The 16,052-nt window shown below is 35.4% G+C and overlaps 1 protein-coding gene across 4 annotated transcripts in view; it reads right to left on the bottom strand.

The window, feature by feature from the left end:
* Positions 1-16,052, bottom strand: part of C1H8orf34 (chromosome 1 C8orf34 homolog) — a 150,624-nt gene that overhangs the window by 22,952 nt on the left and 111,620 nt on the right. For all 4 annotated transcript variants that reach the window (XM_066563775.1, XM_066563776.1, XM_066563782.1 and 1 more), the window contains exons 9-10: positions 13,118-13,203; positions 8,179-8,252 (exon numbers count right to left, since the gene is read on the bottom strand). In XM_066563775.1, coding sequence (XP_066419872.1) covers positions 8,179-8,252; positions 13,118-13,203 — 160 coding nt within the window. The remainder of the gene's footprint in view (positions 1-8,178; positions 8,253-13,117; positions 13,204-16,052) is intronic.

The raw sequence follows: 16,052 nt of genomic DNA, 5'->3' as shown, positions 1-16,052 counted from the left end.
CTAAATAATTATTTCAAATGGATATTAATTATACAATATCTATCTCTAAATGGAAGAATATATAATTTTACAATCAGTTCCTCTGAAATAAATGAAATTAAATAAGAGATGGGAAGGGGGAAAAGGTGTGTAAGAAAACGCCAATTTTTCAGTTTCCAACCTATTTTTAGATATTCTTTGTCCCTAGATTTTTATGGTGGAAAAAGGATATTTTTATTTGCATTTTACAGGGTATATTTTCATATCTGGGAAAAAGCATAAGGAAAAAAACCTCCAGGGTTATAAGGATTAATCCTTTTTTGAATATACAATTTCATTCATAAATACAACTTTGATGACATATGGAATAAAAAATAGCCAGTGGTCTGTGGCAATAATTGACAACCAAACTACCCATCTATTTTTCTTACACTGGACTATTCAAGCTTATTATAGCAAATTATTATCAGCTTTCAGTAACTCCTTGACCTCCTTAAAACATACTTCCAAAGGTTAGCCTGATGAGATGACTTCACTTTCCATGTCCTGGAAATGGAGTTATCTTTCTCTTCTACAAACCTCTGCTGGTTTTGGGTAGATTTTGCTTTTACTGTACTTCTTCCCATTATGCACAGTAGTCATGTAAGACCCATGCAAAATCAAGGTGACTGAGTACAGGAAGCTCTCCACTGTTACATATTCAAGCTCCTTTTCAGATACACAGTTCCAACACCCTGTAAAACTGGAACAACTTTGGATGAATTTTCCCCCAAATTTTGTAACTCTTCCTGCACATCTTCTATTTTACAGAATATCGTAAGCTTTTGACATTTTTCAGGCAATAGCTTCACAAAAGATCAGAACAGTATTGCTATAGTTTCTATGAAAGATGAGACATTTATTATTAGCAATTTCATTTCATAACAAATTACATGCTTATAATAATAGTAACTTCCAATTAAATGCTTACCTAATAGAGAATTAAAATGATCTGGGAAAAAAAAGGGTATAAGAATTCATTAAAACTGTACTGTAAGCATTTTTTGTTCTTTCTCTGAAGCTAAATATTCTACGGCTATAATCAACAACATTTTTGGAGGAAGGCCCAGGTAATTTTTGTATATATTTCTAAATAACACTTAGCATTAAAAAATATTTTTTAACATTTTAAGACTATGAGTTCATCTAGGTGCATAACACATAAACACAGACAGAGGTCCTTAGTGTCTCCAGCAAACAATTTATGCAACAGATCTTCTATTCCTAGAAGATAAGCACAAGCTGAAAGTAGGGGGATGTTATCAAGAAAGCTTTGGAAGCAGGTCAATTCAAATGCAAGGATAAATGAATTTGTACAGCCCTTGCAGAATTCCCTGATGTGCCTTGTCTCCAGGGGATACATAGCAGCAGTTTAAATATGTCACTTAGGAAAGAGATTCAGGCTTGCAAACCATTTATTTAAACATTCTTACTGCACTTCACCAAAACTTATCCCTTGTCTGCTAGACAGGAACTGCAGAGATGAAACACTAATGTCAGTTAACTTTAATGATAATCACAGCAGACTGAATGTAGTTGAAAAATACAGCATGCATGTATGAAGTATGCGCATGGAATCCTTCCAATTATTTCAGCATCTTCCAAACTCCCATTGCCCTTGCTCATTCATTACACTTTATAAATATTAGCACAAAATTTATAAATGGCCTATCCGCATTAACAGGATTAATGAGATCTAAGTATGAGGATGTTACTGAAAGACATTCTTGTCTTTCTAAATTGCAGAAACAACTCTGTGTCCTGTTCATCACTTTCAAACTTTGAAGGTGAGGCAGTGAGCTCTGCACCAGAAATATGTTCAAAGTACTTGGGATACATTTGTCAACTTTGAAGGTCAACTCCCTGTCAATTTCTTAAGTGACTTTCTTCATATATCATCATCATTTCTTCACATACAATACATTCATTATTGTTTTTATCTTCCTTATATTCCTTGGCCAAATTACCACTCAAATAAAAAATTACACACAATAAGGTCAGAAATAATCCCTCTCATCACTGATTCCCCAAACTTCTGGAAAATACCATAACTTACCAGGAATACCACAGTGGAACAGAAAAAAAAAATTAAAGAGGTCATGAATAAGAAAGTTTTTTCAAGCTCACTCTCTGTACTTCAATCTGCAGCACAATGCAACACAGCATGAATCAGTACAGCTTTTGTCCCTCAAAAAAAGCCAGTGCAGATGTGAATATTTTCATCTCACTGTTGAGCTGCATTGACCTGGGCTATGTAATACCCAGTGACACCTGGTGAGTTGTACAGAAGTACAGCTTTTCAGAACAGCTAAGACCAAGATTTAGGACTCTAGCTTATACCACCTGAAAATCAAGTACTTGTTAGAAAATAAATTATTCTTCCCTACTGGCCAAAAAAAGTGTTAATAAACTATTCAGCATGTATTTCTATGCCATTTTGGTCTGTTTCAGAGTAAAAACAAGATATTCCTGTGCATGCCTAGTGGATGTGGAAGACTACCTAAACTGGATGATAATTATGAAATGAGTAAAACGTGAAACCAAATTAGTTAGCAAACTTGTAAGTATATGAAAAGGGATTTTATTGTACTTTAGATTCTACTTGGTTTTGCTAATCAAATGGAAATTTTATTGATAGCTTCAGGAGATAAAAGTTTAAGGAATACACCTGGGCTTAGCTTTCTACGATAACATAGCTTTTCTTTGCTGAATAACTTAAATATCTTAAATAGATATTTGACAGAGATCCCTCTAAATTAAAACAAAACAAAACAAACAAAAATACCCCACAACCCAAAACCTCTTTATTGAACCATTTGTTTACGAGTGTCCCTCCCACTCTGGCCAAGCAGATGGCAAGTACAGATATTCTGTAGCAGAATTAAATATTTCTTGACAGTCTATCTGAAATAAATTTTACATTATTACCTCACCAAAACATTTTGTCTGTAGTCTAGGAAGTATTAAAAAAAAATATTTTTTGTACAGTATTTTCTTTAACTGCACTTTCTATAAAGAGGTCACCCAATATTTGATGTTTCAGCTTCCATAATCTGTTCAAGGACATAAGGTGAGCAAACCATCTGATACTGTAAAAATACAAGGCTTCTCGGAGCTCTGTTACAATATCAGCTGCCACCTCTAATCCCCTCTTCCACATTAGGGCCTGTTCTACTTGAAATGCCGTGTAATTGAAATTACAAGCTTTTGGCTTCCCGTGGCAGTCAGCCAGCAGCACATTTTACACTAAACCTTACACTAAAAAAATTATACTCTGAGTTAACTTACACACAGTTTTTCTGTTTACAGGAAAGCAGGAAGGAGGAAATGTCTGGTCACCTGGGAATCACATTTGTTTCTTTTTTTGAAATGCAACCAGAATAATTTTTTCTAAACTTCAATTCTATTTACTGTTATTTGGATTAGTATTTCTGAATTTGTCATGCCCAAGAACACAAAATTTTAGCCAGGTAAAAACAAGGCATTAATTGATTTCCTTTTCTTACATATATTTTTCCAAAGTTCAGAATATTCTTTCAGTTTCGAATTATAGTCTAGAAGATGAAATATTTTCTAATAGGAATATTTTCACCCAATAATTTTTTTTCTTTTTTTATTTTCCTGTATATAAAAAAATCTATGTCTAGTTTATGGATTTTGTTTGACTTAAGGGAGGTCTCAACCAAATTTGGTCCAGGATATGCAATTCAAACTACTTACCTAACTACTTGCAGGAATAATCACTTATTTCCCAAGAACCTTGTGTCTTGGTTCAGGGCAAATTTGGGAGAGAACTCTTAAAGGGGTTCTTTTAGGAAAGCAGATTCAATCAGCTTTCAATATTATGCTTTTCTAACCATCCTATATTGTTAAATTACCTAACAGTGGTTAAATACACACATTTGTGTAGGGATTTTTTTACTACCTGGGGAAGAGCTGAAGTAGTCTAATATTAACTTTTTGTTTTTATAGAAGATTTAAATTTTGATGTTAAAATCTGAAATTTCACCTCTAAGCTCCTGAATTTCTATATAATTACAAAATTCAGCTTGGATTTGAAAACTTTTGTATCGGAACACACCAATTTGAACATAAATATGTTCATAAATTTCTAATTGGAACATAAATGTGCACATAAATATGATCTAAATATGATCCTTCTACTTTCCTACTACCACAAAGTTGCACTGCTGTTGTTCCTGATGTGGCAGTGCTATCTTGAAATAGCTATTTGAATGAATAAACTTCTAAATGCCAAACAGTGACCCCAACCCAGTAAATAGTTTATAGATTTAATTAAATGCAGAAGTTTGGATGATTTCTGTTGATTATACTCAAACAAGTAATTCAGTTACTTCATATTATTGTTCTAGGGGAAAAATGGGAAAAGCTATGAAAATTTCTAACAAATAGAACTGAAATCGTGCAACATTGTAATATTATTGTATTCAACATATATTGACAGCAAGAATAAAGGCTTAGTTTTTCCTTGTGCATGAAGCTTAAAGTTTTTACAAACTGAATTAAAGAATTTATGCATTCATCACAGAAAACCCATGTCTGTATTTCTTCTATGAAAGCAAATAATATGTCTCAAAGCAGTAGGGAATACAGGAAAAAAATATTTAAAACAAAACACTTCTATAAAACACTTTATTACAGTATTTTTTGCACAGTAATAAAGAGCAAAAACCAAAGGCACATTCATGCAGAAATGCTTTTTGCAGTTGGACAACTTTTTCTTCCAGTTTCTGCTGCATTTGGATTGCTTTGCCTTACATGGATAATTTACAAAGAAAAATATACCTTTTTATGTGCACGTGCAAGGCAAGATTCACATAAAAATTCCCAAAAAGTAAGCATAAGTCTTGTTAGATCCAGGTGGTAAAAGAAACAAGTCAGAGAGATGGCAAAAGCTATTCCATGTGATCTGCCCAGTGATTGTGCCCTGCTTCTATCTGTTAGTCACTGCAAAGTTAGCAGCTTCCTCTGCAACTCTGCTTTTCCATTTCTGCTAGAATTCCAGACCACTTAAATTTTTCCTAGTATAACTTCTGTATTTTCTTAGACTCTTATTTTACTTTATATTTCTGGAAAAGTTCTAAACATTTGGCTATCAAACTTTGATACACTTTTGACAAACACTTTTCACCACAGTGAAAAAATCTCAAGAAAAAGATTTTGCATTTTGCCCGGCACTTTTTGTTACACAAAAGTATTTGCCAGGCAGTAAACTAGGATTTCTAAGGATGTTTTGAATGCTTGTTTCCACTTTGAATTCTTACAAAACACTCAGGGAAAGTGCTGATGCCTGTAAATACTTCAACCAGCTTTTTGCCAGCTTTACTCACTTTGCCCAGAATGCCTTGTTTGGGGGTGTCCAGCCACTAAAATCTAAGTTTTCAATTTTTCTAACATTAACTCTTTTAATGAAAAATACAGCATAGCAAAATATTCTGTTTTAAAAAGTATAAATAAAAAGGTCTAACTCCAAAAACCAGGGTATTCAGAAATAGAACAGTAAAAATATACAAAGCTGCAAGAAAATCATAATATAACCATAATGTAAATTACATGAAGCATGTAACATACGTAGATGTTGCATATCTCTTTTGAGTACCAGTATCCAGATTGTTTTAGTATCCACATTAAAGATCTTACATGTGGATTCATACATGGGACATGAAAAAAAAAGAGCCCAAAGGTTTTTTTCTGAAAATCCTTATGCATAATTCTTGCTCTTTTGTCCTACAATTTCTCTCACAACACTTATCCTCTGAAGGCCAAGGCACCTTTGAGGAAAATTTGTCAAATATACATTAGCGGAGAAGAATTTATACAATCATCTATTTAACTAGCCACAAACACAAATTAGCATATTGGAATGCAGTATCAATATAAAACATTGCACACCTTGACCCATGTCAGGATTTTTTACCTGTAATATGTACATTTGAGGGAATACCATGAATCAATTTGTCAAATTTATGAGAAAAGTCCAATCAACATAGTATTCTATTTTTCCCACATCTTGGATCTCATAAAATATCTAAAAATCATTCAAGTCATGAGAATATATTTTGGTATCAATTCTGTTTATAGGCATAGGTCTTACTACTTTGAAAGATTGTGGAAGTCCATTTCAAGATCACATTTATCTACACAGCCTTCCTATGAGGCATCTCAGTTTTATATCTATATTTTGTATGTCAAGATTGCCAAAGAATAAGTCACACGGAAAATTATTAGGGGAGCATGGAACAGATCTCTCCTTTGGAGCCCTGAAAGGCAAGGAGAACTGTTGGATCATTTGTTTCTTTTTGAGGAGATAGTTACAGAGAAAGCGTTGGACAGTTGACTTTAATTCTGGATATCAAGCCATTATAAAGAGACAAAAGTACAGAATCAGCTAGCTACACTCTATTTAAGCAAGAACACTAAGATGCAATACACCAGAAAAAACTCCCAAAGAGTATGAACTAACATAACTGGCTCCTTAGAAACTTAGGCAAAGTAGTTTTTCAAGAGTTTGGGAATGTGAAATGATCTGCCTTTGCCCTGAGGAGAGGATGGATGGGCAGAGCAAGAGCTGCAACTGCTCTTGTCTTCTCTTTGCAGCCCTGGTAATTACAACACCAGCCAGCTTTCAGGGATTCAGCCCAGGGAATCCTACTGCCTCTGGCAGTTCTGTCCTCCCAGCAACCTCAAATAAGCCTGGAACTACCAGAGCATGAAATGAACACAGATACATATTGTTTGTTTGCTCCTAAGCCTGCACACACACACAGCATACATGTGAAACTGTTCAGCTGAAGGCTGTACCTTTCTGTAACAAGATTTTGCTAAAAAGCATAATTAACTTTTGTTCTCTTTGTATTTTTTCTATGTAATTCAATTAATTTGTTTCTCTCTCCCTATGTTACATGTCTGCAGAATTACTAAATCCAAATTTTTAGCTATGAGTCCAAATCAATAAGGAAATGTGAGTTCTGAAAATGCTGAAAAATTTACTTTACTCCTCTGTTTGCTGGTGGGAAGCAGAAAGGAGGTTTGAAAAAGCAGCTCCAAGCAACACCAGCTGAAGTTGATGCTCTGTGAGGTTCTTGCACTCCAAGTTCTCAAAGAGCTTTAGGAATTGATCTGGAACTCCATATCCGTCAACTGTCTTGATAAATAATCTGGTTGTAAATACTTCATGTTCAATACTATCTAGCTTTAATCACACTGCTTAATCAGTTGCCTGAAAGACTGCAAGACCAATCTGCACTGCCATTTTTCTTCTTTCTTTATATTGCCCTTTTTTCCTTAGCTAACAAATACTGAGCCCTTCTTTCTCCTCCTATATCAACATTAAAGTGTGCTATTAAGCAGTATTGCTGAACAGACAGAATAGGAATTAATGTGTCCTCTTACACTTGTCTAAAATTTTGCAAAAAGGAACAACTATTCTAAATTTATTTGCCTTAGGGAAAAAAAAAACCAAAACCACAATCCTTTTTTTAGCCTACATTCAAACTCCTGCTGCAATACTAATAGCACCAAAATTACGATTATATAATCTTTAAAAATTATTTTACTGCTGGTTATGTTTTCCACAAACTGCATATCTGCAGAGATTTCCTAAAGTTTCAAAAGAAAAGAACAGATGGAGATATTACCAAGCATAATATTGCATTCTTTTAAAATATACAAATAAACTAGCCACAAATTTTAACTAAATTGTTCTTATTAGTTTTCAAGCAAATGGTGATAGAAATCTAAATTATAGTTGAGATATCAAAATTTCATATTTCAGAATGAAATTTAGAGTTTGAATTATTTTGTTCTCTTCAATTTTTAAAACTGAATATTATCTGGCAAGATTAGTATTTGACTAGCATTTAAAAACATACAGAATATGTATAAAATTACTGCACTTCCAATGGGCAAGCCCAACATGTGGTTTTGTAGATTATAATAACGTATTTCAAAATACCCCCTTTCCTAGAATGAAAAAATTAAAGCAGAGAACTGAAAATTCAGAAGGGTTACGTAAATCTTGGGTTTTTTCTCTCTAGGATGACAGTGCTGGCAAACACAAACCTTATCTCTATGCAAAATCTATTTTTTATGAAACTAATTTTAAAAATTACAGGATTACCCATAAGGGAAGGTACTTACAGATGCTGTCACTTGAGAAGCACTCTGAAACTCATTAATATCTTCTGTGAGCATTTCAACCCCAGGTACTTGAGCTGTTCCAAAGAGGTACAAGAGAAATGTAAATCACTCTAATCAAGTAAGTGTTAGTCACTTTGAAAATGTAATGCCTAAAAATTTACTGCTGGGAAGGTAAACGTGGCTATTGCAAATGTACTACTTTTCAGTTACAGTTCAATGGATTTTATTTTATGTCTGATTTTAATTTATAATCTTAATGCAACATGGAACAGTGTCTTTAAGATGACTAGAGTGATAAGCAAGCTTCCTTCAGTGGCCAAGGTATCTTCTAGGTTCTTTATTAACTTTACTATTTAAACTAAATAGTGTTTACCCTTTACACAAGGGAGTAGTGGATCTCCAGCTTTAATAAAATGGATAAAACTATTCAATTAATTATTAATTAATTATTCAATTAATTCAGTTAAAATTCCTGAAGTAAAAGGATTTGGACGATTTAGACAATATTTAAAAGCCTTGAAAGTATAACTTTTGCCCATATTGCCACATTTTAAAATGACAGAATTTTGTGAGGAGTCTAAAATGTCTCTTTGATGCATGTATAATTACGTAAAACAGATTTTATGCAACCCTGTCAGAGAAAGAAATTTCCAAGTAACATTCCATGCAGTTTCACTCTTTGCCTAGCACTCTTCTAAGGCACTTAGATGCTGCATCAGCAGCCTAACAAAAGAAGATGTCCTGATCTTCCATGTGTTCTGCTGTCTTTCTGACACTTAGCAAGGAGGTCCTTATGTTTCCAGAATCCAATTTGCTAAACATCTCAGACTATCCTTACTATGAAAGCACAATTTATTGTGAAGTGTGGCAACTGTGGTTACCAATTCATTGCAAACACAAATTGATGTGGAGGGCAAAGAGGTGATGATAACACAAAGTTATGATCAGGGAATTGTGTGGGAATTGAGAGATGATGACACACTTTTGCCATTGCCTTATCTAGTTCTCAATCTTAATTCCCACATATTTGCATCCTTAATTTTTTACCCTGGTCATGCAGTTGCACCCAGAACAACACTATATGTGTTTCATATGTTCATGTTTTCATTGAACATCCCCAATTCCAAACTTTTCCTCTACATCCTCATGTCTCTTGAACTTTCTACTATAATGACACTTGAAAGGGAAAAAAAAAAAAACAAACCAAACAAAAACAAACAAACCAACCAGAATACAAACACCCCAAAAAAGCAGTGACTCCTATTTGAAAGGGAATAAACTACTGATGTGAAATTTGCTCTAGCAAAATTTATTTAGCAAACTAAGTATTATATATCACAATATAATCTGTAGAGCTGTAGATGTAACAGCACAATAAAATAGGAAATACATGCACATTTGGCATAAGTGGCATAAGTACCACGGAGCCTATTATCTTTGGTCCAGAATCTTTGGGGGATTCACAAAAGAAACAAGTCTTTGCCCACACCCCAGAAATATGTGGAGTTGCACAATACATGCAAAGAAACTCACATAATAAACAGCTTTTCACAGATATTTGAGGAGTGGCTTAGAAGTCTTATACTTTTCATTTATCCTATATTACGAGATTACTCCCTAATACATTACTGCATTTTAAACTTAGTTCTACAAGGATGCACAGACTGCAAAAGCTGTATTTGCAATAACATCTTTTTTTCCTGCCTTATATCATGGCTTCACTCAAAGGGTAAGGTACATTTCAGCAGAAGAGAATGAAACAAGTAAAACAAGGTTGTTTGGTACTTATAGGAAATTGGGAGTAAATGAACAATTATCCCTAAGGGATACTATTTCTACATATCTAAAAGCCCCCCAAAATACTGAAGTGAATTGCTTCTACAATCCCACCAACCTGAAAAACACATTGGGGGCTGTTGCATGTAGATTTTTCTGGATCAATTCTGTTGTAGTGTGTATCTTTTGAAGCCTCAGCAATTCTCCCCATCCACCTCCACAGAACAAGAGCAAGGCTCAGTGGAGAACTGACCAAAGAGACAAACCAGACAAGCTTGGCACCTAAAGGGAAAGTTTGCTATGCAGTCATCTATGCTGCTGCTTCTGATCAAAATCAAGAACCTATTAAATTCTTCCCTGAGTTCTTTCTTGTGAAGTGGTCTAATGGAAAAGGGAAACATTTTTGAGAGGTATAGTTTAGGACAGTGGAAAGAAACTGCAGCTTTAAGTGTCTTGTGTTTTTCTATCTTGAGACCTGATTCCTACCTCTCATTTTTACTACTTAGATCAAACACAAGCCTGTCCAATTCAGCAGGATTATACTAGAGGGAAATCAGTGTAGTGGTTAAGTAGAACCAGATCCAGATTGTCAGCAGAGTCAGTATAGTGTCTGATGCTGCACATGATCTTCTCACATAAGCTCCTGCATTGACTTTAGAAGGTGGAATTGCTTAAAATGAGGCTTATTTATAAGGGCTGTTAGATCAGATGTTCTGCCCAATTACTTCTGAGCTTAGTTCATCTGAAATTCACAGGAGAGATGTTCCAGATCTAACAACAGAAACAGACCATTATCTAAAGAAAGCTACTCTCAACTTTGTTGTGCATCAGCACCTTGCTTGCTTATTCCTGAATGAATGGTTTGCATCAGCACTTCCCATTGCACTTTTCCCTCATTAAGGTCACTGATACTGATAAATAGCAGAACATAAATTCAAATAAACCTGGTAAGTGAAGCCTGCTAGTCACTATTTCATGATGTAATACATCTGTAAGAGGACATAACTAAAAATTCACTGCAATAATGCCTTGGTTACTTAGGGTTTTTTAACAATATCTTTATGGGTTTTTTTTTCAATCATCCTCTCATACATAATAATATTTATTGGAAATAAGTATCAGACGCAAAGAGAGCAAATATTGTGCTGCATTTACAGGGAGGATTGATAGAATGGGCAGTTGCCTGAGTTCTGTGTCTGTTTATAGTCTGTATCTACTTGTGAAATCCAGCTGTGTTTTTTTTTCAAATTGAAGTGTAACACTAGCCAACATTTTAGGAAAAAAAGACTCAACCATATGTTACAAAACACTGAACATTTCTGAGGGCACCTCTTGACAGAAATTTGGCATTACCTTACCATCGACCTCAATCTTTTTGCCCGAGAGCCCTTGTTATTTTCTAGCTACATGACTAACAGGTCCATGTATATTCATAGACAGATAGATGTGTGCCCCACCTTCCTATCTAAATTTTACTCCCTGCATCTTATTGAATGTGGTGTTTTTTTAAAGAAAGCATCTTCCATCTTCTCTGTAGCCATATTGACTGCAGAGTATTCAGAAGCACATGAAGTGGCCGAAGGTAGAACAGCTGCAGCACTTTTGTGCTCCACATTCTGTGACCATGAAAGATCCAGCTCCAATATTACACAGCATCCAGTACTTTCTGATAGTTTCACCTTCTTTAATCCTGCTATTGCTGCCACTTAGCAAAACTTAACCATGTAATTGAAGCCTGCAATTTTATAACATGACATGGCAAAGTGGGCATACTTTCACTTCAGGAGCAAAGGTACACAGGAAGGAATGTGCAAGGATGAGATCTGTTCAAAAATTATTTTGTGAACTGTAGAGCTTTTTCCCACATGTCTTTCTTACCAATCTATTTGCTTTTGCTGCAATAATACCATGCATGGATATTCCCTTCCCAAGCAAGCCACCACCACCTCCCTTTCTGGGAATGACTCTTACAACAATAGAATTTTGCCTTCCTTTCACAGAGCTTGAATGAAGCCACCAGTCTGAGCACCTCTTGCTGACAATCTTCATGAAGACTGTAAGGACATCGTATTTTGAGATTCTGAGTGTCCTATTACCTTGTTCAATTAGGTGTTCAATGGCAGATAAAAGGAAAAGCCAGTGTCTTGACTGCATGAAACCACACATTCTCACAAACTCAGTTTGAAAAGTTAATCTTTAAAGACATATTAGTTACTAATGATTGGTTTACAAATGAGGCAAGAGAAATGAGTGAAAACTCAGGTTGCTGTGATATCTAATAGTATATACAATAGCATTAGATAGCAGACAGAGAGTAGGATAATTTAAAAAAATACATTCTGGAGGGGTTTTTGTGTTAATTGATCACCATAGCTAACTTGTCCATGGCTGCTGAAGGCTACACTGCAAATCAAAACATACAATTTTTGTAGACTCGGCTGGTTCGACAGTAAGGGAATGGACTGAATCTTTGCAGATTCACTGTCAAAACCTGTATTTGTTTCCCTCTGCATTACAGCAGCAGCTAAGATAAAGTTAACCTTCATCAATTTTATCTTTCATAGGAAAGCTGGGCATTCTCTGAAAAGATATCCTTTATGAAGTGCCTTTTTCAACATTTCAGGTGTTACTCAGTTCAAAAACCTGAGAAGAAATTGAAATAAGCCTGAGTGTCCTGACTGCAGATTAACCCAACATATGAACATGTTTGTATGAGGGGAAAAAGTGTTTTTCAGAGTTATTTTATAAACTCTTTCTTTCTACTGTAAAACATTTGAATCATCTGGATGCATGTGTAGTAATAAATTAAATATTTCAAAGACCACTCTTTGGCATAAAAGCAGCAATGAACAGCCCATGCCTATACTATTAAGCTGTTTTAAATGTTAGTGTGCTAACATAAAATCTGTCTAATAAGAACAAATTCTGGCCCAGTGAACCTCTCAAAATAAGCCTAGGAATTATTCTGGAGTGTTAATTGGCCATGACAAAAAATATGTTAGTGGCTCTTTGAACAGATTTGAAGTGTAAACGATTGAGTTCAAATGCCCAGGAACACTCTCTTGGAAGTGTTTCATCTTTTACAGACATAACCCCTACTCTCAAATTCAAGATGTTGATGTTTGGGGTTTTTTTATGAGCAGCAAATATTTATATAACTTACCATCAGAGTCTGACACTGCTGGCTCAGATGTCTGAGATACCATGGAGACATCTTCTGGCCTCTCTGCCAAATTATCTCCTTGCAATCTAAATTGTGGAAAAATGCAATGAAAACATTTGCAATCATATTCAATGGATAAGACAGAGAAGAAGATTATCCTTGGCTACATGTCCTGCTCACAACATTGCCCTAATTAAAAGAGCAGCTTTGCTGAATAGCCCACACTCAGGGTTCAGTCATAACCTGGACTGTCTAGTAACCAGTCTCCAAGGAACAGCCAGCTGAATCCTAGCTTACACATTTTTCTAAGTCTTATTTTACAAAAGTGGGGGTTTGGTGTGCATGTGAGACTGCAAGCTTCCTTCCCTACCTCCAAAAATATTTTAATTGAATAGGACTGTAGTGGATGTCCATGCCAATGTGTTGGCAGTGAGGTGGCCTTGGTGAGAAGAGGCTGGGGCTGCCCTGAGTCCGTCACAAGTGGTTCCATCTGGCTCCAAAAGGAACCACAAGGAACCACGGCAGGGCAGAGCTGAGCTCTTCAGCCAAAATGGTGGCATCTTGGAGGAAACATAGTTAAGGAAGAGCCAGTCACAATGCCACACAGGCAGACGAGCAGGGAACAGGAAGACTGGGAAACAGCAGAGGACACACCAAGGTCAAAGGAGATGGTGCCCCATACTCTGAGCAGACACTCCCTGACGGCCCATGGTGAAATGCCAGAGGCAATATCCCATGCAGCCCCTGGAGAACCAGGGCAGGTGAGTATGTCTGGGAGATGGACAGCAGCCAATGGAAATCCCACACTGGAGCAGGTGAAAAGTGGGGTGAGGAAGGAAGGGCAGAGAGGACCTCTAATGGACTGACCACAAAACTCCACTCTCTGTCTCCCCTGCACTGCTCAGGGGGTGGGGAGAGGAGTCTGAAGTGACAGAATGAACTTGGGCCAGGAAAGAGAGGAGGAAAAGTGTGGTTTTAATGTCTATCTTTTAGTTTCTCATCACCTAAACCTACCTTAATTAGCAATAAATTAAACTAATTTTCCCCAAGTCAAGTCTGTTTTGCCCATTACAGTAACTGATAAACAATCTCCCTGTCTTCATCTTAATCCACAAACTTTTACTTCCTATTTTCTCCCGTCATCCTACTGGCTGGGTAGGAAACTGGCCCTTAGCCAAAGTTAACCCATCACAGGGGTTATGTATGCAAGAATATTTCCTCCTCCTTTGTTACTTGTTAAAAGGAAAATACAGTAATTATGGCAGACTTTGTCTTCAGGCTTTCCTGCTGCACCAGCTGACTGCAATGCCTTGACAGCAATTTATACAAATAATGCTTGTATCTGTTTGTTCAAATGAGCATCCCAGGAGTCCCACCATCCTTTTCCAGGCTCTTATGAATCCAGAGTACAAATTCTGCTCTGAGAAGCTCTTTGTAACTCTAAATGCAATATAACTGCCATTTACATAAAGGTTATCTTACCTTGGGTTTATTCAGACATGAAAAGAATAAGAAAAATGCAATTCAATTTTGCAAAGCCCAGGAATCATAAAAATGCATTGAAGTAAAACCTTGGGGAAAGAAATAACTTATCTCTTGGAAGAAGAAAAAGTTCTTTTCACTCTGTATTCTTACCCTCTGCAGCTGTTTTATACTAAGCTTGAAATTAACCTTTGAAACCAAGTAGAATCCCCTTATCTGCCCTATCTAAATTTCACATTTTATGATTCTCACAGTTATCTAATATAGACGGATCTTAAAGTCATCTATTTGTTTGTACTCCTCAAAACCATTTCCCCAATAACCCCATCCCCAATTACTTTTATCTCCTTTTATTGCCCCTAGAATCATTTATTTATGATGGAAGGTGTAAATTCATAATATTTCTTATCTAAGGTGGTAGATCCATAGAACATGAAACTCAAGACAACAAAATGTAAAAGTTAGAAGCTGTAAACCTAATTTTGAAAATTACTTCTATGAATCTTTTATAGCTCTGTATCTGGCTTCTAATGCTCTAGTTACCAATTCTTTAAAGCCTAGCTTGTCAAACAGAAGCAAATTACTTTGCATCCTAAAGATATTCAAATAGGGAGAAAATCAATTGCAAATGAAATAACTATGCAAAAAAAAGGAAGCTATCAAAAAATCACATAATTTTCCACTGCAGTGCAATTCACCCATCCTCCTTCATTACATACATATGCACATTTACTGCAAGCACATATTCAGTCTTAGAAAGATATGCATGAAATTGCAAGAACCCATCTCTCCAGCCATGTTGGTAGTTCATTTATATAGCCATGTTGGTAGTTCATTTATATTTAACTAAAAGGATAATTACTCCAACCTTTTCTGCTTACATTACAGTCATATAAAAACTATCTCTAGAAGTGGAGCTGCTTCTTTTGTCCCATCAGATTTTTCAAGATTGTTCAAGATTTTATCATGTTCCCATTCAGAGCTTTGATAAATCCAAACCAGACATGAATAACTGGAATTATGCTCATCTTTTTCTAGATTTTAGATATATTTCAGTGGTCCATTGCTTCATGAAGAACACATACACACAAAAAATCTTTTCAATGTAAAAAGATTTTCTTTTCTTTTTCTAATCAGAAAAACAATTTTATAGAATTTTACTTTGTAGGAAAAAATATACTAGGTGGATGGGTGAATAGGATGTTTGACATGTCCATACCTTATTTTAACATCAAATTTTCAATTTATTTATGTATTTCTTACAAATAGATTCATACAGAATAGATTCTCATGAATCTCAAGCAACAAAAAAGTCACAAACACACACAAAAGAACTCTGGTACTTGGACTATTACAATTTCTTCTTCAAAAGTAGTATTATTCATAAGACATCTCCACAGTAAAATGAAAACACTTAAAAACTCTTAAGCAGAAAGAAGCATTCATTAGAAAG

Source organism: Molothrus aeneus, chromosome 1 (genome assembly GCF_037042795.1).
Source record: "Molothrus aeneus isolate 106 chromosome 1, BPBGC_Maene_1.0, whole genome shotgun sequence".
Taxonomy (NCBI): Eukaryota; Metazoa; Chordata; class Aves; order Passeriformes; family Icteridae; genus Molothrus; species Molothrus aeneus.
This window is presented reverse-complemented; position numbering and strand designations above follow the sequence as displayed.